The sequence below is a fragment of the Labeo rohita genome, chromosome 20, assembly GCF_022985175.1.
Source record: "Labeo rohita strain BAU-BD-2019 chromosome 20, IGBB_LRoh.1.0, whole genome shotgun sequence".
In the NCBI taxonomy this organism is placed as follows: Eukaryota; Metazoa; Chordata; class Actinopteri; order Cypriniformes; family Cyprinidae; genus Labeo; species Labeo rohita.
Genome location: NC_066888.1, coordinates 30724871 through 30749834, shown reverse-complemented (window position 1 = coordinate 30749834; position 24964 = coordinate 30724871). Strand labels below are relative to the sequence as shown.

At 34.0% G+C, this 24964-nt stretch overlaps 1 protein-coding gene across 1 annotated transcript in view; it reads left to right on the top strand.

The window, feature by feature from the left end:
* The first annotated feature begins 2652 nt into the window (after positions 1 to 2652).
* Positions 2653 to 24964, top strand: part of kif13bb (kinesin family member 13Bb) — a 34569-nt gene continuing 12257 nt past the window's right edge. The window contains 26 exon segments of the mRNA XM_051139123.1: positions 2653 to 2775; positions 2864 to 3005; positions 3233 to 3335; positions 3581 to 3674; positions 9047 to 9059; positions 9257 to 9317; positions 10580 to 10672; positions 11572 to 11752; positions 13260 to 13347; positions 13430 to 13564; positions 13745 to 13857; positions 15555 to 15609; positions 15611 to 15667; positions 15824 to 16036; positions 16126 to 16236; positions 16600 to 16734; positions 16928 to 17058; positions 18379 to 18465; positions 18653 to 18837; positions 20065 to 20296; positions 20389 to 20551; positions 20739 to 20885; positions 23050 to 23199; positions 23288 to 23407; positions 23511 to 23678; positions 23761 to 23918. Coding sequence (XP_050995080.1) covers positions 3266 to 3335; positions 3581 to 3674; positions 9047 to 9059; positions 9257 to 9317; positions 10580 to 10672; positions 11572 to 11752; positions 13260 to 13347; positions 13430 to 13564; positions 13745 to 13857; positions 15555 to 15609; positions 15611 to 15667; positions 15824 to 16036; positions 16126 to 16236; positions 16600 to 16734; positions 16928 to 17058; positions 18379 to 18465; positions 18653 to 18837; positions 20065 to 20296; positions 20389 to 20551; positions 20739 to 20885; positions 23050 to 23199; positions 23288 to 23407; positions 23511 to 23678; positions 23761 to 23918 — 2960 coding nt within the window. The 5' untranslated portion in view covers positions 2653 to 2775; positions 2864 to 3005; positions 3233 to 3265.

Sequence of the window (24964 nt, the reverse complement as noted above, 5' to 3'; positions counted from 1 at the left end):
AGAAAACAATGGCCCTTTATTGCATTTTATTTTACTTTATTTTAATTTATTTTACTATTATTTATTTTATTTTTTTGTACTGTTTTTTATTATTATTATTATTGTTGTCTCTTTCAAGTTTAATTTTTGTTGATATTTTGTATTTTGTATTGATTTGTATGTTCTTGTTTTCAGCAATAATATATATATATATATATATATATATATATATAAACACTACCGTTCAAAAGTTTGGGCTCAGTACATTTTTATCGTTTCTTTTTTTTTTTTTTTTAAGAAATTAATACTTTTATTCTCCAAGGATGTATTAAGTTAATAATTAAAAGTTCATAATAAATAATTTACATTGTTATAAAATATTTATATTTTGAATAAACACTGTACTTTTTAAACTTGTTATTCATGAAAGAATCCTGAAAAAAAAAAAAAAAAAAAAATCACAGGTTCCAAAAAATATTTGGCAGCACAACTGTTGATATTATCCAACATTGATCATTCTAATAATAAATCCGCATATTAGAATGATTTCTGAAGGATCATGTGACACTTAAGACTGGAGTAACAGCTGATAAAAATTCAGCTTTTCATCACAGGAATAAAATCTATTTTAAAGTATGTTAAAATAAAAAACATTATTTTATATTGTAAAAACATTTTGCAATATTACTTTTTTTTTTCTATATTTTGAATTTAAATAAATGCAGCCTTGATGAGCATAAGAGACTTCTTTAAAGACTATTACAAGTCTTACTGACCCCAAACTTTTGAACGGTAGTGTATATTATTTAGTACGTAGTTAATTTTTTTATTTTGTTTGGGAATTTTTTTATTCATAAACAAAATTCTCTAAATTGCAGCCTTCTTTTTCACATTTCTTAATTGAAATCGATGCTTTCCTTAAATCTCTTAGATTGATTAAAAACAAGAAAAGTGTTAGATTTTTTAAATATTATCAGGATTGTTTTGGTAATACCACTGATGCATAAGGTTTTGTCCTCTGTGTGTGTTTATGTTATTATTATTATCTGAATTTGGTTATTTATTTTAAGTTATTATTATTATGTTTTTAACTGTATGTGAAACTTTACAAAATATGTTTTATCTTCTTCTTAGTTTTTTTTTTTTCCTGTAAAGGTTGTGTTTGTATTTTCTGTATGTTTAATGTTTGCATAATATATATATGATTTAGAAAATATAGAGAATTTCTCGTTTTGCAAAGAAAAAGATATTTTAAAGAATATCATCATAATTGTAGGCCCTACATGTAAAAAAAAGTACCAAGTTCGACAAATTAAGCTACTACCATTGTTAATGCCCTTATTTATTGATTTATTAGCTTGTTTAAAGAATTAGTTTCAAAAGAATTGAATTATATAATTATATATATTATTATTACATATAATAATTTAATAATTTAATTTAAGTATTTTAAGTTTTTTCAACATGTTTATTAACATGGTCAATGAACTGCAGTTTTATTTCTTTGTTTATATATCGCCCTTGCGTTTTTGTTATTTATATATAATATATATGTATGTTTATACCATATATATATATATACACTACCGTTCAAAAGTTTGGGGTCAGTAAGACTTGTAATAGTCTTTAAAGAAGTCTCTTATGCTCATCAAGGCTGCATTTATTTGATTAAAAATATAGAAAAAAAACAGTAATATTGCAAAATGTTTTTACAATATAAAATAATGTTTTTTAGTTTAACATACTTTAAAATTGAATTTATTCCTGTGATGAAAAGCTGAATTTTTATCAGCTGTTACTCCAGTCTTAAGTGTCACATGATCCTTCAGAAATCATTCTAATATGCGGATTTATTATTAGAATGATCAATGTTGGATAATATCAACAGTTGTGCTGCCAAATATTTTTTGGAACCCGTGATTTTTTTTTTCAGGATTCTTTCATGAATAACAAGTTTAAAAAGTACAGTGTTTATTCAAAATACAAATATTTTATAACAATGCAAATGATTTTTTTATTAACTTTTAATAAACTTTTAATTATTAACTTAATACATCCTTGGTGAATAAAAGTATTAATTTCTTAAAAAAAAAAAAAAAAAAAGAAAGAAACAATAAAAATGTACTGACCCCAAACTTTTGAACGGTAGTGTATATTATATATTTTATGTATTTATATAAAATATTTATATTAATTATGCAATATATATTTATTCTAATATATTTTAATTTTATCTTATCTGTTTTTACATTTTTTTAACATGTTTTCAATTAACAGTGCACTTTTATTTTTTCTATTTATATTTATATGTAATATTTATATGTAATATATAATATAATATAAAGAATATATTATTATATTATTTTATAATATCTAATTCCATATATTATAAACATTCTGCATAAGACCCTTGAGTTACAGGCGTTTTGCTTCATCCTGACTTTCTGTCACTTACAGAAGTGTCTTTTTTTTTTTTTTTTTTTTTTTTTTTTTTACTAGACAGATTAAGGCTGACAGAAGAAAATTACAATATTTTGTATGTGAATAATGACACTCAGAAACTGTTCTCAATTGACAACTAGCAGTGAAAACTTAATTTAACATGAAAATGATCATTTAAACCCACCGTACCTGTCCAATCAGAAACTGCTCCAGACCGTCAAGCCCCGCCCACTTCAGCACTATTGTAAATGACGGTGTTGTTCTACCTGCTCGTTCTGTTTACGGTCCGTCAGTCCCGTATGTGCGTGATTCACCTGCTCAAACGCTCCTGAAGATCCCCTGAAGTTTAACACGGTAAGATGGCGAAAGATCAGCAAATAAAACAGGTGGATTTATCGCTGCTTTCCGTTTAGTAAACTCTTGTTTCATGTTTGGCTGGTAGGATCGGCCTTGGAAGTGTTTTATTTCGGTCTGGATGAGTCAGTGTGTCTGTTCTGGGCATTTAATCTGTAACACTTCCACATGATCACTGCTGGAATGACACGCACAGCTCCGTAACGAGTAGTCACACTCTCAAAAAACAGGTAAAACTAGGTTTTACGGTACTATAACCTAAACGTAACCTAAATTTATCATTTGGAACTTTAAGTTGTGAAACACTGTTACAGATCAAACATCTGAAACAGTGTTACAATGTTTCAAAGATTCGTTTGAAATATTCAGAGCTGCTAATAATTTGTAGCTAAAATAAGCATGTTCGTTTCAGAGTTATTGGATGTAATAATCATAATTGGATGAAATAATAACATAGGAACTGCTGAGACAGGTGCAGAAGATCTTCAAGATGGATGAAAGTTCTGTGAATGAGTCTAATGTGAAAGTGGCGGTCCGGGTGCGACCCATGAACAGGAGAGGTGAGTATGAACTGCAGCCATGTGACTGTCACATTATCTGCGTGTTTAATGTTTAGAGTTGATTATGGTTTTTATCTCCGGTCCTTATTTCATTTATGATTCTCATTTATGAAAGCAAAGCTTCAACTTATGTTACATTTTTAATATAAAGTGTTAATAATTTTAGAATTTTGCCTTTGTGAGCGGTGATGCAAACAATATTTTGACCAGTTTCTGATTGATTGTTATTAATGTGCTTTTTATAGAACGAGACTTGAAGACAAAATGTGTTGTGGACATGGAAGGAAATCAGACCATCCTGCACCCGGCGAGTGGAAACCTAGGAAAGGGCGACAGCAGGTAAACTGGGGTGTGTTGTTTTGGGTGTGTGACTGTATTTAACTAACACTCAGTAGAGTGATATGCAAAGAAAAATGCAAAATTTATATCTCTGTAGTTGTCTTGACAAGCTTCACACTGTTGGAAAAATGTTAACTAGATCTGAAGAGCGTAAGTGCTGTGTGCCTGTGCACAACAGTGACAGAGGGTCGTTTCTAGTTGCTATTTATCAAGCGAAATCATTAGTCTGATCATTTGGTGAAGTAGTAAAGAAACAGAGAATCCTGCATCTGACTTCCTGTTTTAGTCTGATTCTCTTTTGCTGACATTTTCTTTGTTTCTCTACATTCCTCTTCTCCTTTGACCTTCAGTGTCCATAGAAACGAGTGAAGGTTCATTGGCAGGTCAAAGGTAACCCTGGATACTCGTGATAAAACCCCAAGAAACTAAATTACTCATGTCTCATTGGGTCTTTTCAGGCAACTTAAAAACAAAGCTGCACAAATGTGTGCTGTACGCTTCATGTACGTTTCGTTTGCCAAGCGCCACATAGCTTTACAAATGATATCTGGTTAACTTCCTGTGAATACAAATACTGTAGGCATTTTAGAAAAGGAAACTTTGAATCGTAGTTTACAATAAAACAACTTTAAGTTTGAAAGTTGTATGTGCCTTGTGTATTCCTTAGCAGCTGCTAAAATGTTCTTGTTGCTAGGTGGTTGCTGTTATGGTGTCTATGGCACTGATTTTTTTAAAGATGTTCTTAGTGGTTGCTAGGTAGTTTCTAGGGTGTTCTGGATGTTGCCAGGCAAATGTTAAGGTGTTCTGGGTAGTTGCTAGGGTGCTTCTAGGCCATTAATAAGACTTTTGGAGTAGTTTCTAGGGCATTAAGTTATTGTTAAGATTTTCAGGGTGGTTTCTGAGGCATTATGTGGTTGTAATGGTGTTCTGGGTGATTGCTAGGGTGTTGCTAAGCAATTGCTAATGTTCTGGGTGGTTTCTACAACATAATGGGATTTTCAGGGTGTTCTGGGTAGTTACTAGGATGTTGCTAACATTTTCTGGGTGGTCACTAGGAAATGGTGTTAAGGTGTTCTGGGTGGTTGCTAGGGTGTTGCTAAGCAGTTGCTAATGCATTCTGTGTGCTTTCTAGGGTGCTATATGGTGTTCTGGGTGCTTTATATGGAATTACAGGGGTTGGACAGTGAAACTGAAACACCTGGGTTTAGACCACAATTAGTATGGTGTTTGGCCTCCTTTTGCAGCCAATACAGCATTATTTCATCTTGGGAATGACAAATACAAGTCCTGCACAGTAGCCAGAAGGATTTTGAGCCATTCCTTTTGCAGAACAGTGGCCAGGTCACTATGTGATGTTGGTGTATGAAAACATTTCCTGACTCGCTCCTCCAAAACACCCCAAAGTGGCTCAATAATATTCAGATCTGGTGACTGTGCAGGCCATGGGAGATGTTTAACTTTACTTTCATGTTCATCAAATCACTCTTGTCACCAGTCTTGCTGTGTGTATTGGTGCATTATCATCCTAATACACGGCACCACCTTCAGGGTACAATGTTTGAGCTATTGGGTGCACATAGTCAACCTTCACACTCTGCTCTTATTGGTTGAATGTGCGATCAGTAAAGACTGGCCACCAGGCTGCATAAATATAGCCATGAAACCTCCAACACTATATTGGCCAGTGTTTCAGTTTCATTGTCCAACCCCTGTATGTGGTTGTTAAGGCATCCTGGGTGGATGTTGTGGTATTGTTAGGCAGTTGCTAAGATTTTCAGGATGGTCTCTCTGTGGTTGTAATGGTGTTCTGGGTGGTTGCTAGTGTGTTGCTAAGCAATTGCTAATGTTCTGGCTGGTTTCTATGGCATTATGTGATTGTCAGCATGTTCTGAGTTGTTGTTAGGATTTTTCTAACATTTTCTGGGTGGTTACTAAGGCATTATGAGGTTGTAAAGGTATTCTGGGAGGTTGCTAGGATGTTGCGAAGCAGTTGCTAATGTATTCTGTGTGCTTTCTAGGGCACTATATGGTTGATGAAGTGTTCTGGGTGCTTTATAGGGAATGATGTGATTGTCAAGGTATCCTGGGTGGATGTTGTGGTATTGCTAAGCAGTTGCTAAGGTTTTCAAGGATGGTTTTTAGGGCATTATATGGTTGTTAAGGTGTTCTGGGTGTTGCTAAGCAATTGCTAATGTTCTGGGTGGGTTTTAGGGCTTTATGTGATTGTCAGGGTGTTCTGGGTGGTTGTTAGGATGTTTCTAACATTTTCTGGGCAGTTACTATGGCATTATGTGGTTTTTAAGGTGTTCTATGTGGTTGCTAGGGTGTTGCTGGGTGGTTTGTAGGGCATTATGCAGTTGTTAATGTGTTCTTGATATTTGTTAAGTTGTTAAGGTGTTCTAGGTGGTTGCTAGTGTATTGCTAAGCAGTTACTAAGGTATTCCTGGTGGTTTGTAAGGCATTATGTGGTTATTAAGGTATTCTGGGTGGTTCATAGGGTGTTATGTGGTTGTTGAGGTGTTCTCAGTGGTTGCCAGACAATTGCTAAAGTTTTCTGGGTGCTAACTAGAGTATTGCTATAGAGTTATTAAGGTGTTTTGAGTGGTTTCTAGGGCATCGTGTGATTGTCAATGTGTTCTGGGTGGTTGCTAGGGCATTATGTGGTTGTTAAGGTGTTTTGGGTGGTTGCCAGGGTGTTGCTAAGGAGTTGCTCATGTTCTTGTGGTTTCAAGGCATTATGTAGTTGTCAGGGTGTTCTGAGTGGTTGCTAGGGTGTTGCTAAGCAGTCGCTAATGATCTAGGTAGTTTCAAGGGAATTATGTTCTTCTCAAGGTATTCTGGGTGGTTGTCGGGGTGTTGCTAACATTTTCTGGGTGGTTACTCGGCGTTATGTGGTTGTTAAGGTGTTTTGGGTGGTTGCCAGGGTGTTGCCAAGCAGTTGCTCATATTCTGGTGTGTTCAAGGCATTATGTAGCTGTCAAGGTATTCTGGGTGGTTGTTGGGGTGTTGCTAAGCAATTGCTAATGATCTGGGTGGTTTCAAAGGAATTATTCTTGTCAAGGTATTCTGGGTGGTTGTTGGGGTGTTGCTAACATATTCTGGATGGTTACTAGTGCATTATGTGCTTGTCTTGGTGTTGCTGTTGTTCTGGGTGGGTTGAAGGCATTATGTAGTTGTCAAGGTGTTCTGAGTGGTTGCTAGGGTGTTGCTAAGCAGTTGCTAATTTTCTCGGTGGTTTCAAGAGCATTATGTTCTTGTCAAGGTGTTCTAAATGGTTACTAGGGAGTTGCTAAGCAATTGCTAATTTCCAGGTGCTTTCTAGGGTTTCCAGGGTTTTTTCCAAGTTGTTTTTGCTGGTTAACAGCATGTTGCTTTGAATTAGTGAAGGTCTTCTGAATCTGAGTGGTGTCGCTAAGGCATTCTAATTGCTTTCTTGGAGCTTGATAAGCATTTTTTTGCCAGTATAATACATGCAAAATGCCATGTGACATTTCATGTACTTCAGACTGGTCATGCATTAAAAAGTATCTATGACTGCTGTATTTGCATAGGTTATAAACAGTTTTGCCCATAAATTGTGTGTATATCATTATTGTTAGTTTATTTAATGAGGCAAGGTTTTTATTTACTGTACAGTAGCTTGGCATTTTTATCCATGACACAAAGAGGCGTTTATTGGTTTTGCTGCAGAACCTTCATCAGTCAGCAGTGTTTCATATCTCTGCCTCTGATCCAGCGGTTTGTCTGTCCTTCAACTAAAATCAGCCTTTGTTTTTGCGTTGTTTGTCTGTCAGCATGCACCAAACTGCACATGCACGTTGGTTATATTAAAGACCAGTCAGTTGTCAACCGGTGCTGGAGGATTTTTATCTCTCTTTTTTTCATTCCTTCTCTTTGTCTCTTCTTCCATTCCTCCTCCTGGTCTCTTTACAAAGGGTGTGCCTGTTTTCTCCACAAGCCTTTCCCAGAGATCTGGCCGTTTTCCAGGTCACCTGCTCATGCAGGAATCTCCTCAGTCGTATACAGCTTTTCTCAGTTTCTCAGCAGTGATCTAGTCATGTTTCAGACTGCTGAGCCGCCTCTGCTGTAACTTGCAGCGGTTTAAGAGTTGGCGTGCAAACAGGTTTTACAGGCTTATGCAAGAAAGTTTACTCAAATTCCATAATAATCCCTCACAGCAAGTTTGTGTTTTCATTATGAAGTGCAAGTAGAGACAGCGCACTCATGCAGATGCTGTGTTTGTCATGTAATGATAACAGGGTGGAATTTAATTAAAGAAAAGTGAGATGGAGGTTCAAAGAGGATGGTTCTATTGTGTAATAAGGCAAATATTTCTGAAATGTTCCTGAAATGCTTGAAGACTGTGTGTTGTCTCCCATCAACAACAGAAGTCATGCTCAGCATGTGCTTATAAGGAATATCAGCAGCTTTGTCCTTAATTTGTAATTTTTGTCAGTTTCTACAGAAAAAAATATACTTGTTGCTTTACAGGATGTTTCATCTGATCTAGATATTTGAGTTTCACAGCCTTAATACACACTTATGTTATTAGTGGTGATTAGTTGCTAAAAAAAACATCAGTTAGTATTGCGCAAACTTAATATTGCGCAGACTTAATGATTTGAACAAACCTTTAATTATTACACACTGGCGATTAACTTAAATCATGTGTCCTGTTGAGAAAAGGTGATCGGATGCACGATTTTCAAGTACACTGAAAATTCATAAAAATATGGCACAATGAACTATATTAAAATGAGGCAGTGTAGATGATAAAATGGGAGTAAAATGTATGCAATATATAATTTTATAAATCTATATATGTACAAAAATTACAGATTGCATTACTATTTAAGTATTCAAAAGTTTATAATGATATATTTAAAAAAAAAAAATGTTTTTTAATGATTTTTAAAATGTTTTTTTTTTTGAAGAACCAAGGCTCCATATAGTTGATCAAAAATATAATAAAAACACTAATATTGAGAAATGTTATTACAATTCAAAAGAACTGTTTTCTATGTGAATATATTGTAAAATGTAATTTATCCCTTTGATGCAAAGCTGAATTTTCAGCATCATTACTCCAGTCTTCAGTGTCACACGATTCTTCACAAATCATTTTGATATGCTGATTTGCTACTCAAGAAACATTTCTGATTATTATCAATGTTGAAAACAGTTGTGCTGCATATTTTTGTGGAAACAGATGATTCTTTGAATAGAAAGCTCAAAAATTGTTTAAATTTTAATTTCACTCTTGATCAATTTATTGCATCCTTGCCGAACAAAAGCATTATTTTCGTATATATTATCCAATGTTAATATGTATTTCTGTTGTTGTTTTTCTTTCTGTCCTTTTATGAATGCAGGAACAAACCAAAGGTGAGTTCTCATATGTCTTTTTTGCATTACATTAATGTGAACAAATGCATTACAAGCACTATCATGAATAATGTGCGTGACAGTAAAGTGTTTAACTTAATTAGATCATTAGTCATGTTGAACTATTCGATAGCTCATTTCAAGCTTGTGACATGCATCTGTTACACAGTCTTTAGACATGTGCGATGTTGTTTCAGGTTTTTGCATATGATTATTGCTTCTGGTCTATGGATGAGGCTGAGGCGGCCAAGTTTGCAGGTCTGTTGACATTCAAAATAATTCATTTTGCTATAATGACCAACCCTTTTGTTGAAACTCTCACTAAACCTCTGTCATGTGTTTATAATGTAGTGATCTGAATCATAAGGGGATCATTTGTGATGACAATAGAAACTCTTACAGACATCAGTATTCCTTGTATGTGTTTCCTTGTGAACTTTTCTAAAGAAAAGACAAACCAGTAAAACTGCTTTATCAAATCTATTGTTCATCTATAAAGATTTGGAAGGCTTCAAGACAAGTTGAGCTCTGTTAGTAGTTACTTCATTTAGGTTAATTACCTTAGATTATTTTAAATTTAGTCTTTTAGTTAAAAAGATAGCACAAAAACTTACAATGAAAGTAAATGAACAATGCACTTCAAAGCACTTGAAAAACTTAAATTGAATCCTTTAACAAAAATTAAATTTACTCACATTCAGGCCATCCCAGATGTAGATGAGTTTGTTTCTTCATCAGATTTGGAGAAATGTAGCATACTATCACTTGGAGTCTGGACAGCTGATAAAAACAACACTTCAGTCCATCAGTTAATATCTTGTGAAGCAAAAAGCTGTGTGCTTGTAGGAAACAAATCCTGAAGACTTTTTTAGCTTCAAATTGTCGCTTTTGGTCAAAATTCATGTCCATAATCCATAATAATGCCTTCTCAGGGGGAAAAGGTCCATCCCCTGTTGTCCTCTCACTTCAAAATCCAGCCAGAAATTAGTTTTAGACTGTTTTTGCCCATAAAGAGTGTGTGATCTGTGCATATTTCTGTCATGATTTAGATGAGACAACTTTTTCAATAAAGAAAACAATGTTATAGATAGACTATTCATATTTTAGTCATATTTAGTCAGTTTAAAGTAAAAAAAAAAACACCTTAAGATGGATTTGTTTCTTACAAATCCACAGCTTTTGGCTTCATTAGATGTTAAGCGATGGACTGGAGTGGTGTGGATTACTTGTGGATTATTGTGGTGTTTTTATCAGCTGTTTGGACTCTTATTTGGACGGCACCCATTCACTGCAAAGCAGCCATTGGTGAGGAAGTGATGTTATGCTACATTTCTCAAAATCTGATAAGGAAACAAACTCATCTACATCTTGAATGGCCTGAAGATGAGTACACATACAGCCAATTTTCATTTTTCTGTGAGCTGTTCCTTAAAGACATCTGTAGTATTTTCAACTAATTTAGTGAGGCATGACAATTATTCTTGCTTGTATGTTTATATTTTGTAATGTCTTACTCATAGGTCAGGATGTGGTGTTTCAGTGTCTTGGAGAGAGTCTTTTGGACAGCGCTTTCCAAGGATACAACGCCTGTATATTTGCATATGGGCAAACAGGTACAGTTAGATTTTGTTAAAGCTATCTATGCAAAAAATATATTTTAGTCTGCATGAAAGGTTTAATCAGGCCTACATACTGTTTCCTAGTGCATAACTCACTACAGCTCTTGGATATTTGCTTTACTTGTTGTAATGTGAATCAATGAGGTTTTTATAACAGTATATCAGACGACTTGCATAAAATGAAATATATACAGGGGTTGGACAGTGAAACTGAAACACCTGGGTTTAGACCACAATTAGTATGGTGTTTGGCCTCCTTTTGCAGCCAATACAGCATTATTTCATCTTGGGAATGACAAATACAAGTCCTGCACAGTAGCCAGAAGGATTTTGAGCCATTCCTTTCACAGAACAGTGGCCAGGTCACTATGTGATGTTGGTGTATGAAAACATTTCCTGACTCGCTCCTCCAAAACACCCCAAAGTGGCTCAATAATATTCAGATCTGGTGACTGTGCAGGCCATGGGAGATGTTTAACTTTACTTTCATGTTCATCAAATCACTCTTGTCACCAGTCTTGCTGTGTGTATTGGTGCATTATCATCCTAATACACGGCACCACCTTCAGGGTACAATGTTTGAGCTATTGGGTGCACATAGTCAACCTTCACACTCTGCTCTTATTGGTGGAATGTGCGATCAGTAAAGACTGGCCACCAGGCTGCATAAATATAGCCATGAAACCTCCAACACTATATTGGCCAGTGTTTCAGTTTCATTGTCCAACCCCTGTATCTTCCAATGATGTCTTAGTAAGATATTTAACGTTTAGATTTATGATTAAAGCTCTGTAGCTTCAAAACATGTAGTGCAATGCAATGCAATACAGTGATGATTGTGAGACAACCGAATGTTCCTCAAAAGCATGAAGATTACATTTGATCGGCTGCAGGCTCAGGAAAGTCGTACACGATGATGGGAGCGGCAGAGCAGCCGGGTCTGATCCCGCGACTCTGCAGTTCTCTGTTCGAACGCACTGTAAAGGAGCAGAGAGAGGGTGAGAGTTTTACAGTGGAGGTGTCCTATATGGAGATCTACAACGAGAAGGTGCGAGACCTTCTAGATCCCAAAGGGTGAGTCTGTAGGAAGAGTTAAAGCTTGTTTACTTGCAGATCGTTTTCCAATTAAAGGAGAAGTCCATTTTACAACAACAATTTACAAATAATTTACTCACCCCCTTGTCATCCAAGATGTTCATGTCTTTCTGTCTTTAGTTGTAAAGAAATTTCAGGATTTTTTCAGGACTTCATTGGTGCCCCGATTTTGAACTTCCAAAATGTAGTTTAAATGCAGCTTCAAAGGGTTCTAAACGATCCCAGCCGAGGAAGAAGGGTCTTATCTAGTGAAACGATCTGTCATTGTGGTTTTTTTGTTTTGTATACTTTTTAAGCACAAAAGCTCATGTAGCACAGGCTCTGGGATGCGCGTCCACGATGCTACGAATTAGTAATGGGTCGTTCTTGAACGATTCTTTCATTTTGAACGAATCTTCAATGTGATTCGGGAAGAACGAGTCATCTCGGGGAGTGATTCATTCAGTCGCGCATTGGCAACATCCTATTAGGTTCTGTACTGGAATTAGTTCACCTGTTTCAAGTCTTTAGGCCTTTTTTTATGGGGCTGTCACATGATGAACGAACGACTCAAATAAGAGGTGATAAGAGGCGAGGTGAGCTAATCATAGACTAAAGATCCAGGTAAACAATGAATTCATCTTTTCTGTTTCTTATAGCATTATAGTTTTGTCTTGTTTATAGTGTGATCAACGTTTGTGTAAGCAGTAGATGTGTTAGGGAAGAAACACGTAACATTTTAATTATAATTTGCTGAAGTGAACGAAATGACTCCAAAAGATTCTTTCATTTTGCTGAACGAGACTCAAAGGTCGGTAAAATGATCCGAACTTCCCATCACTACTACAAATCACATCTAAGTTCATCGTCTGTGTACTGAGTATGGTGAAAAACTCCATCTTATTTTCTCCTACAACTTGAGAAGAGGACATTGTTGTACCTTTTTGTTTGTAGACAGCGTTTGACTTACTTGCACTTTCTTAGTCTTTGCGCGTTTGCTTTGTAAACACTGGGTCTGTAGATCCGCCTACATTCCGTGTGACCTTTCGACGTGATTCAATAGTACGTAGTGTTGTGAATGCACATCCCAGAGCCTGTGCTACATGAGCTTTTGTGCTTAAAAAGTATAAAAAAATTTATTTTCCAAATAAAATGACAGATCGTTTCGCTAGATAAGACCCTTCTTCCTTGGCTGGGATCATTTAGAGCCTTTGAAGCTGCATTTAAACTACATTTTGGAAGTTCAAAATCGGCACCAATGAAGTCCATTATATGGAGAAAAATCCTGAAATGTTTTCCTCAAAAACCATAATTTCATGACTAAAGACTGAAAGACATGAACATCTTGGATGACAAGGGGGTGAGTAAATTATTTGTGAATTGTTGTTCTGGAAGTGGAGTTCTCCTTTAAAGCCCATGTTCTGGTTCTTTTCCATCAATCATGAAAAACCTTGAATATACTCAAATTAAACTTCTAATAAAAAAATCGCTGTGATGTTTCTCTCAGGAGCCGGCAGGCGTTGAGGGTCCGGGAGCATAAAGTGTTTGGCCCGTATGTAGACGGTCTGTCCCGTCTTGCTGTGGCCAGCTACAAGGTTCTTCCAACACCATCACCTTCATGAATGCTCTCAGTGCTGAAGCAGCATGTTTGTAAATATCTTTTGTTTTGTTTTTCAGGACATCGAGTCTCTGATGTCGGAGGGGAATAAATCCCGCACTGTGGCGGCCACGAACATGAACGAGGAGAGCAGTCGCTCGCACGCTGTCTTCAACATCATTCTGACGCACACGCTCAGAGACCTGCGGACTGGGGTGAGATGCAGAACTAGCTGATTATTTGAAAAAAAAAATAAAAAAAATTCTTCATATGAAAATGCATGTAGTTTTTGGTGCTATTCAGTTTGGTGCAACCAGTGATATTTAAAAACAGAGGGGGTATGTTGGATGTATTGTGTGTAATTTGATGTATTGTGTGGATGGGGTTTATTTCAGACAAGTGGAGAGAAGGTGAGCAAACTCAGTTTGGTGGATCTGGCTGGCAGTGAGAGAGCAGATAAAACTGGAGCTGGAGGAGAAAGACTCAAAGAAGGCAGCAATATTAACAGGTCAAACACACACACACACACGTTTGTTTATATCATGTTGGGGATTTTTGACTTTGCTGTTCCTAAATTAATTTATTTTTTAATCGGCTGATATTTGGCATTTTTGAGACTTTCTGCATTGGCACCAAGGGTGTAGAATTTAGTAAGGATGCTAGGGACATGTCCCTACCACTATCCAGTGACTACTAAATTGTCCCTATTAATAGCAATTACATATATGGGTATGTAACCACTGTTGTTGTAATTTCGGCCACATCTGAAATAGGTCATACCGTTGATATTGCCTGAGAAAGTAAAGAAATATGCACGCTTTCAAGGAGTCATATTTAATACATGGGTGGAGTAAAAACATATAAGGTAGCCAAGGTTACCTCACCTGAATATGTTCGTAGATTTGTTTTGGATTGGAATGTAAATATGGATATGGATTTGTAAACAAGTAGTCAGTAGTAGTAGTAGTAAGCCAGTAGTAGTACTGACAGTGTCGTGTAAACATGGCTGAAGATTTGAAAAGCGGAGGAATAGACAAACCGATTCAATTGAGTGAGTCATTTAGGCTGGAACCGCTCCCACTGATTCAAACTCACGATTCGATCATTCAGTTCAAGTGATTCACTAGCAAAAACCAGCTGAAAAGAACTATTCATTCATTTTCTAATTTCGACATCGCTTGTGATGATTTTTAAAAGCCCGTAGTGATGGGGGAAACGGATCTTTTCGAAACTCCGAATCAGTTAAAGCATTGCGTCGCAAAACGATTCGCTGTTTCGAAGCGCTCCAATCGGACGTGTGTCGCGAATCATTTGGTTCAGATCGAGCGAATCATTTCGCGAATTTAATATTTCGCGATCCGCCCTCCGAAGTCTGAAATGATGGTTCGCGAATCATTATTCAAATCTGAACTACGGGAGTCCGGATCGCGAGTCATTTCAGTTAGATCGTGTCTGCTTCCTAATGTACATACTATCCATACTAACATTCAATGTGATAGTAGTCATTTTCAATACTATTTAGGGCAGATAGGGTGAATAGTATGCACATTGGGACGCAGGGAGGGACTTCGGAGCGTGTGTCGTGAGTCATTTGATTCAAAACGGAACTTCGGAGCGCATATCGCGAATCATTTGATTCAGAGCGGGATTTCGGTGCGGGTTCGTGAATCATTTGATTCAAGTCGGCACTTCAGAGCGTGTTCCAGAATCATTTCGCGAATTTAATGATCCGCGCTCTGACGTCGCGATCTGAAAAGATGGTTCGCGAATCATTATATAGATCGGAACTACAGGGCGCGGATTGTGAATCGTTTGATCCAGATCGGGACTTCGGTGCGGCTTCGCGAATCATTTGATTCAGATCGGAACTTCAGAGCGCGTATCGTGAATCTTTTGATTCAAAATGAATGAATTTATGTTATTTTAAATTCTTTTTTTGTTCCTTCTTATTTACAAACGTATATTAATTTGATAATGCAAATTTTAATTAATTGTAATTTTAATTGTTTATTGAAATGATTCGCTTTTTCTGTATTTTTTTTTTTTTTTAAATAAAGCTTAGTTCAAATCATATTTTCATTATGATTCCCACAAGGTTAATCAAATTCATCACATTTTATTTATTTATGTTTTTTGTTTTCACACAAGCATACCATCATTTACACATATTCAAATATGTTCTTGTGATAATGTGTTTGTGTTCAGGTCTCTCACAACTCTTGGACTGGTGATTTCGGCGTTGGCGGAGCAGGGTGCAGGAAAAAAATAAGAATAAATTTGTACCTTACAGAGACTCAGTCCTTACATGGTTACTGAAGGTGATGATAAACTTTTGTTTTACCACTACAAACATTCTAAGAATCTAATAAGTAGTCTTCAAGGAAAATCTTGTCATTATTTTTTCACTGTCATGCCATGTAATGCCTGTATGCTGTTATTTTATCTGTAAAACTCTGACATAATTTGCACATCAGGACAGTTTAGGAGGCAACAGTCGCACAGCTATGGTTGCAACGGTGAGTCCAGCGGCTGACAACTACGACGAGACTCTGTCCACGCTACGGTACGCAGACCGGGCCAAAAGCATCGTTAATCACGCAGTGGTTAACGAAGATCCGAACGCCAGAATCATCAGAGAGCTGAGAGAAGAGGTGGAGAAACTCCGCAGCCAGCTCACCGAGGCTGAGGTATTGCACAAAAACACCTGCCTGCTGTATGTGAGCTGAACTTTGACCTCTAGCAGCAGTGTTCAACAGTGTGTTCTGTGTGTGTGAAGTCAATGAAAGCTCCTGAGCTCAAAGATAGACTGGAGGAGTCAGAGAAGCTGATCCAGGAGATGACCGTGAGCTGGGAGGAGAAACTCAGGAAGACTGAGGAGATCGCACAGGTATGTAATACATTTATGTATTATTTTGTAAATTCGGTGTAAGATTTAGGAATTTGCTTGTACAAACAATTACAAAAAATAGCAAGCAGCACATTGAAATAAACATGACATTTTGAACCAGAAAGACTGTTAAAAAAAAAAAAAAAAAAAAAAAAAAAAAAAAGATATTTTTTTTTAAGTTAAAGAACAAGAAAATACTATTTCAGTGTATAACTGTTTTAATTGTGAACATGTCACCGCATGAGGTTTTCGTCAGGATCTTCTGCATTTAAAGAAATGATAAAACCCCTCAGGACAGTCAACAAAACACACACAGAAGTGTGGTTCACATTCCTCTGAACTGAATTGTGTTTGCTTCTTCAGGAGCGACAGAAGCAGCTGGAGAGTTTGGGAATTTCTCTGCAGTCATCTGGGATCAGAGTCATCGATGATAAATGCTTCCTGGTTAACCTGAATGCAGACCCCGCCCTCAATGAACTGCTCGTCTATTACTTAAAGGTACAGACACAAATTAATGAAGATCAGCATTACTGTCTCTGCTTGAATATTTTATATGATGCTGTTTATATGCACGCATAAATGCATGTGTAAATCATCTGTAATATATATTTTTTTAATTGGGAAGCGACATGTTTTGATGGAGTTTGGTGTGTGTGAGGTGGTGTTTTCATTTATGTGTGTTGATGTTCAGGAACACACTCGTGTGGGTTCTGCAGACTCTCAGGACATTCAGTTGTGTGGTTTGGCGATTCTGCCAGAGCACTGTCTTATAGAAATCAAACTAGAGACGGGAGTCACACTCACCCCGAAGAGAAACGCACGGTAATCACACATGTACACACACACTCAGATTTTGGAGTATTTCATGCAAAACAGTGTAAAATTTACACAAAACAGTCTAAAATTATGAATGATGTCTAAAATATTACTAAAACATTAAAATAAACAGTAACTGAAATAAAATATAAAAAGTGTGTGTTTTGCTTATATCTGAAATTTTCAACTATTTGTTATGGCAACATTTTCATTTAGTTTTACTTGAAATAGCTATTAAATGATCTAAAACTTAAATAAAAATGTATAAAAACTGTGTAGATATTTTAATTATAAACTAACAAAAGTGACACAAGCACACAACAAAATGGCAAAAAACTAAAATTAAATTTTAACTAATTACAAAATTGAAATGTCTCGATACTAAACAAACACTGAATATAGATTATGCTGATATTAAATGTTGGATTTATTTCCGCTGAAGGTGCACTATTTATGTGCACTGGTAAGTCATATTTTGTGCACTGTTTTGCAATAATATAGTATAATTGTGCAAAAATAGTGCAATAACTATTTTGCACTATTTATGCAATTTATTTGCACAAATAACCCGGATTATATGCACTTTTTCGCCGCTAGTGCACTATTTATTTGTACTAATTAATAAGTTATTATTAATAATAATGCACTATTTATGGGTGGTAAATCCACAGTTTATTTGCACTAATTTATTGTTTATTTGCATTAATAATGGACCATTTATTTGCACTAATTTATTAGTTATTTGCACTGATAGTGCACTATTTATGTGCACTAATAATTATTTGCACTAATTATGTGAATTTTTAATAGTTATTTAATTATGTGTAACTCTTTATGTGCACTTTACTCTATTTTGCACTCTTTATTTGCACTATAAATTGTGCAAACAAATAAACTACATCATTGAAAAGAAAATGTGATTTAATGGTATTTATTCATTCATATTTATGTTTATATAGTTATTATGTATTAGACCTAATATTATGTTTACATACGTGTATATATATTTATAATAAACTAACTTTTTATTTATTTTAAAGTAATTGTGTTGTAAATAAATTGTAAATTGCTAATCTAATAATAGAATAAAACAGTTAAAGTATATACTATATAGAATAAAACAATACATTGTATGTATTGTGTATATATATAGTAGATTAAATTGGCTTTATTAACTGTACAAACTCTGTTATATAAACCCTAAACCCAAAATGTTGATGTCCAGCTTTTCATACTCCTGTCTAGGCGTCTACTCTATAGCTAGTGATGGTATGTAAAAATATGTGTGTATGTGATAATTGACATAACTTCTGTCTCTGTGTGCAGCACATGTGTGAACGGCGCTGTGGTCTCGACTCCTGTCCAGCTGCATCATGGGGATCGAATCCTCTGGGGAAACAACCACTTCTTCAGGTAAGTGAGACACATTTACACTGGGGTGCAGTTTTTAATCAGGCAATCACAGACATTGATATTTGTTTAGTGAAAACGGTGGTTGATCAAAATCGCAAAGACAGTTTAATGAGTCCTCTTCTTACATTGACTCAAAGACGTGTGTGTAAGTGTGCAGTGACTATATTGTTTTCTCTGTGTTTCTTAGGATCAGCGTGTCTAACATGTATCGTGTTGGTGTTGAGGATGAGGAGGGAAGCACGACGAAGGCCGGTCTTAACCCTGAGCATCTGGATGTGGATGTAGACCGTCTCAGTCAGGCCTCCAGTGACAACAGCTTCAGTTTTGAGTCCGCACAGACCGAAGTCATGATGAAAGCACTGGGAAACAATGGTGAGAGACATGCCACACAACAGACCTTTTACAGTCAATAAAACCATTTTTAAGGGTGATTCTGGGCTGCTCTAAATATTACAAACAAATAAAGAAAACAATACATTAAGATTCAGGTTACTACATTGATACTACATTTAAATTTTATGGCAGGATTGTACCAGTCACTGTGTAATAGTTATAGTGGAATAACATTTTTAATCACCATATTTATTTAGAGAGCATGTGTAAACAAATTTTTTTCTTCACATAATAGCTTATAAACATTTTTTTTTTTATTTATTATAGGAAGACTTTTTTGAAAACATGTGTAAACAAAAAATTCCCTATTTTTCATATATCTTTAATTTTTTTCATATTTTATTTTAATTTGTTTTGTTTTAACACATTTACCTTAATATGTATATCAAAGATTTTAGGCTTGTCTTTAAATAGATATTATATTATTATTTTATATTATTTGTTGATTTTTTTTTTTTTCTATTATTAGAGATTATTTTTTATCTGAAATGACTTTTTAGAACACATACGTAAACGAAAAATTCCACAAAAAATTTACAGTAATTTAAATAAATAATTTGTTGATTATATATATATTTTTTTATTCTTCATTCTATTTTAAATCTAGAAAGACTTTTTATTGAGTATATATAAACAAAAATATCCACTTAAAACAATGAAAATAGGAAAGTTACTCAAATATTTTTGTAAAGTGTTAAGAAATATAAATAAAATATTTTATCTACATGTCTTTTTCATATATTTAACACAACACTTTCAGTTTATAGATATTTGTGTTTGTGTGTGTTGTTATTTGTATTGATTTCTAAAGCAAAAGTAAGCAAGTGTTTTTTTGTTTTTGTTTTTCTTAATAATTTCTGTCTTTTTATATGTACGGTTTTTCCATGATTTTTAATTCAGTGCATGCATATCAGCATTTTTAATCGCTTTTCTTTAACTTATTTTTATTATCCAACTCTTTCATGCAAAGCACGTATGTGGTTTAGAGGATATTTTGCTGCAATAAAAATAAAAACAAGAACGACAACAAATACAACAACAAAAGCAATATATAAAGAACAACAGTGCTGGATCTTAATACACAAAGGAAGACGTTAACCAGCCAGTCTGTTTTAAATGAAATATAGTACAGATAAGTATATGCTTATTTTGACTTTTATTTTTATGTATTAAATGTGCGTGTGTGTGTGTGTGTGTGTGTCTCAGACCCTCTGCAGTCGGTGCTTCACTCTCTGGAGCGCAGGCATGAGGAGGAGAAACGTTCGGCTCTGGAGCGCCAGCGGCAGATGTACGAGCAGGAGCTGCAACAGCTGCGCAAACGTCTGTCGACAGAGCTGCAGACCCCAGGCTCTCATCCGCAGCTCCACCGCAGCAGCGAGCAGCTCAGCGTCAGCATGCTCTCCTCTCAGAGCCGACTGCGCCAGTGGAGTGAGGAGAGGTGTGCTAAAACTTTTGCTCAATGCATGTTGAATTACATTATTAGCCACAGAAAATATTTCTTGTGTGTAAATATGTTTCATGTGGTTTCAGAGAGGTTTTGATGAATCGAAGTCTGCTAAAGCTCAAAGACCAGATCGTAAAGGCCAATGGGCTGGTTCAGGAGGCCGGATTCATCGCTGAAGAGCTCAACAAGAAAACCGACTATAAAGTCACACTGCAGATACCGGCTGCCAACCTCAACGCCAACCGCAAGGTAAGGAGAGACACTGTGTGCATGTGATTGCCTGTTTTTATTTGGTTATATTTGTCCGTTCGCATAAATCATTCTTAGGAACCTGTGAGCTGGAGATGTTTGTCACAGTCTGTATAACTGCTACTAGAGGACTGTGTTGATTTGTGGGTTCGGGTGCTGCTTTAATAGAGATTTTTCTGTAACGCAGCGGGACACGGTTCTGAGCGAGCCGGCCGTGGAGGTGAGGAGGAAAGGCAAAGGGAAACAGATCTGGTCCATGGAGAAGATGGAGAACCGGCTGGTGGACATGAGAGAACTCTACCAGGAGTGGAAAGACTATGACGAGGACAATCCTGTATGTCAAATCACATGACAGCTTCCTACATTATCAGAATTTACCGTGGTACACATTACTGCGTTGTTTTTTTTTTGTTGTTGTTTTTTTTTTGGAGCAATTAATGTATTATTATTATTATTATTATTATTATTATTATTATTATTATTGTTGTTGTTTTTGTTGTTGTTGTTGTTGTTGTTATTAAGTATTTTTTAAATTATTTATTTATTTATTTTATATGGTCATATTTATATTATATTATTTATTATATATTTTATTTTTTACCTTCATTAGTTTTTTTTAAATAAATAAATCTCTCAAATAATATACAGCTATAAAATGGAAAGTATAAATTTTATTATAAAAAATCATATTTAAGTACAAATACAGAAATTTCTTAATATGAGGCTTTAAGTATAAGTTTTATTGTATTTTAATATAATAATAATAATATTATGATATGTAAGTATTAATTTAGAAGTCTCTCAGTTAATATGAGGCTGTACATATACATTTTATTATAAAATAATTATAATTACAAAAAAATGTAAGTCTCTCAATTAATATGAGGCTATAAAAGTATATTTCGTGATTAAAATAATGAGCTACCCAATATAACTCCTAATAATGCTACAGTAACTTTATATATATAAAATTTTCCATCCATTTTGGTGAATTTTGTTGTTTTAATAGAGATGTGTACGCTGTGTACATTAAATATGTAAATAATAGTAATTTAAAAATATTTCTAATTTTAAAACAATCAAAATAAAACATTTAAATATTTTAAAAATAAAATGTATTTTTAAAATGGATTTTTGATTTTATTTTGACAAATCAAAATAAAACACTGAAATATCTATTAATTAGTATATAGTTTTCATATTTAAAAAGCAGCTATTCAGTATAACTCCTAATAATGCTGCAATAATTTTATATATAAAATTGTCCATCCATTTTGGTGAATTTAATGGAGATATTAATGTAAACATAAAATATGTAAATAATAGTCATTTAAAAATATTTCTAATTTTAAAACAATCAAAATAAAACATTTCACTATTTAAATAAATAATGTAAAAAAAAAAGTTTATAGTTATATAGTTTATATTGTAGCTAATAATGCTATGATAATTTTATATATAATATTTATTTATTTTGTTGTTTTAATGAAGATATTAATGTAAACATTAAATATGTAAATAGTCATTTTTAAATATTTCTAATTTTAAAACAATCAAAATAAAATTTCAGTATTTAAAAAAATAAAATGTAAAAAAAATATTTAAAAGCATTTTTAATTTCAAAACAATAAAAGAATTAGAAAAAATATAATGATTTTTGAAAAAATATAATGAAATCAAAATAAAACACTGCAATATTTTATTAATATACATTAATAAATATAAAAACTAATGAACTAATGTGTATGTATTAAATAGTATTTATATATATATATATATATATATATGTGTGTATATGTGTGTGTATATATATATATATATATATATATATATATATATATATATATGTATATATATATATATATATATATATATATATATGTATATATATATATATATATATATATATATATATATGTATATATATATATATATATATATATATATATATATGTATATATATGTATATATATATATATATGTATATATATGTATATATATATATATGTGTATATATATATATATATATATATATATATATATATATATATATATATGTATATATGTATATGTGTATATATATATATATATATATATATATATATATATATATATATATATATATATATATATATATATATATATATATATATATATATATATATATATATATATATATATATATATTATAATTTATTTATTTATTTTTTTTGCCTGCATGTTGTGCAACTTTAGAGGACTGTGAACATGCAAATGCATTAAATTATTTGAATATTAACTTGAAATTAAACTTTAAAAACTCTCAGGAGGCTTTAAATAAATATTTTAGGTCAAAGGATATGTTTAATAAGGCCTGGGAATCCCTGAACTAGGATAATGTGGCTTAAAGGGAACATACTGAACAATTAGTCACTTCCACCAAAAATAAGATTTTTCATGACGATCATAAAAGAAGTATGCTTAAATATGTTCATCTCATCCTCATTGTCTGTGCTCAGGCCATGCGTTCCTACTTCAAGCGTGCCGATCCGTTCTTTGACGAGCAGGAAAATCACAGTCTGATCGGTGTGGCGAACGTCTTCCTGTCCTGTTTGCTGTACGACGTCAAGCTGCAATATGCAGTTCCCATCATCAACCAGAAGGGGGAGGTGTGTGCAAACAGATTACGGTTTCGAATGTTTGGAAAGAGTGCAAGGCATTGACTGATTGCCATTGGTTTTGTGTGTTGGTTTTCAGATGGCAGGTCGCCTTCACGTAGAAGTTCAGCGTCTGAGTGGAGAACTAGACGAGCGGGAGACGGGAGGCTCTGAGATCAGTCCGGACGGCGAAACGCAAGAACGCAAACTTACCTGCATGGTCTGTGAAAAGAGAACATCTCCAATCAAACTTGCAATATTTATGAAGATCTAAATTGCAGTCAAGTGTAGGATGTGAACGTTTTCTGTCGGTTTAATTCCAGATCAAGGTGTTGCAGGCGACAGGATTGCCTCTGCACCTCTCGAACTTCGTTTTCTGTCAGTATCATTTCTGGGAGCAACAGGAACCCGTGTTTATCGCCCCGGAGGTGGGTCTGTCCGCCCCCAGCAGCCGAGAGCCGCAGAGTCTGGTGCTGTTTGACAGCTGCAAGGTGAAAACACTGACTTAAATAAAATAAAACATTGTGTTTGTGCCAGCTGTAGGTCATCACAGGTCTCTTTCTGCATCTGTAGACTCTGGAAGTGACCGTAACTGAAGAATTTCTGGACTTTCTGATGGACGGCGCTGTGGCGGTTGAGGTTTATGGGCACAAACAGGCAAATCCGCGCAGGAATCTGGCTCTCTGGGATCTCGGGGTGATTCAGGCAAAGACTCGCTCTCTCAGAGAGAGGTACAGCAGCGTTTGTTAGGCTATCCTTAAACACAAAAACTATCACAGATTCTTTCTGAGCAAGATTTAGTCAGTGTTTACGATAATTAAATCATTAACTATTAAGTAAATCATAAGTAAAATTTATAATTTCCAAATAGTTATAAAACCGTTCAAAACTAAAATATTATTGTTTACCTGCAGTGCCATATAACCATCAACTGACATTTAAAGTAAAATTTAAAAATGAATAAATCCATTTTAAAAATTATTTTTAAAACGCTCAAAACAAAACACTAAAATACTTCAGAAAAATGTAAATATATATTTTATTTGTTTACCTGCAATGTCATGTGACCATAAACTGGCGTTTAATGTAAAATATAAATTAATTCATTTTAATTTTAATATAAGCGAAATAAAATACTTAAATATTTCAGTAAAATAATATTATATAAATAATAGATTTTATCTACATATCATGTGCCATCAACTGACATTTAATGTCAAATAAATTAATAAATAATAATTCAAAATCATTTCACAACAATTTAGCCAAAATATTTTTGTAAAATATTACTAAATATAAATAAAATATTTTAGTTGTTTACCTGCATGTCATGTGACTATCAACCAGCATTTAGTATAAAATTAAAATGAATAAATCATTTTAAAAAATAATATTTTTAAAACACTCGCAATAAACCACTTACTAAAAAATGTTTTATTTGTGTACCTGCATGTCATGTGACTGTCATCAACATTTAATGTAAAATTAAAATTAGCAAATTATTTAAAAATAAATGTGATTTTAAAACAATGAAAATAAGAAAGTTACTCAAATATTTTTGTGAAATATTAAGAAATATAAATAAAATGTTTTGTTTATCTGCATGTCTTTTGACCATTACCAACATCAGAAAACAGTGAACATGTGACTGTGTTAATTAATTTTATCTCTGTATCGTCAGAGGGGACTAACTATTTTTAATCAAAAGGGTTTGCTTGACAAAAAAGGTTTGCATTTTGGAATACTAGAACAATGGTGCACCAAACCCAGTTGATGT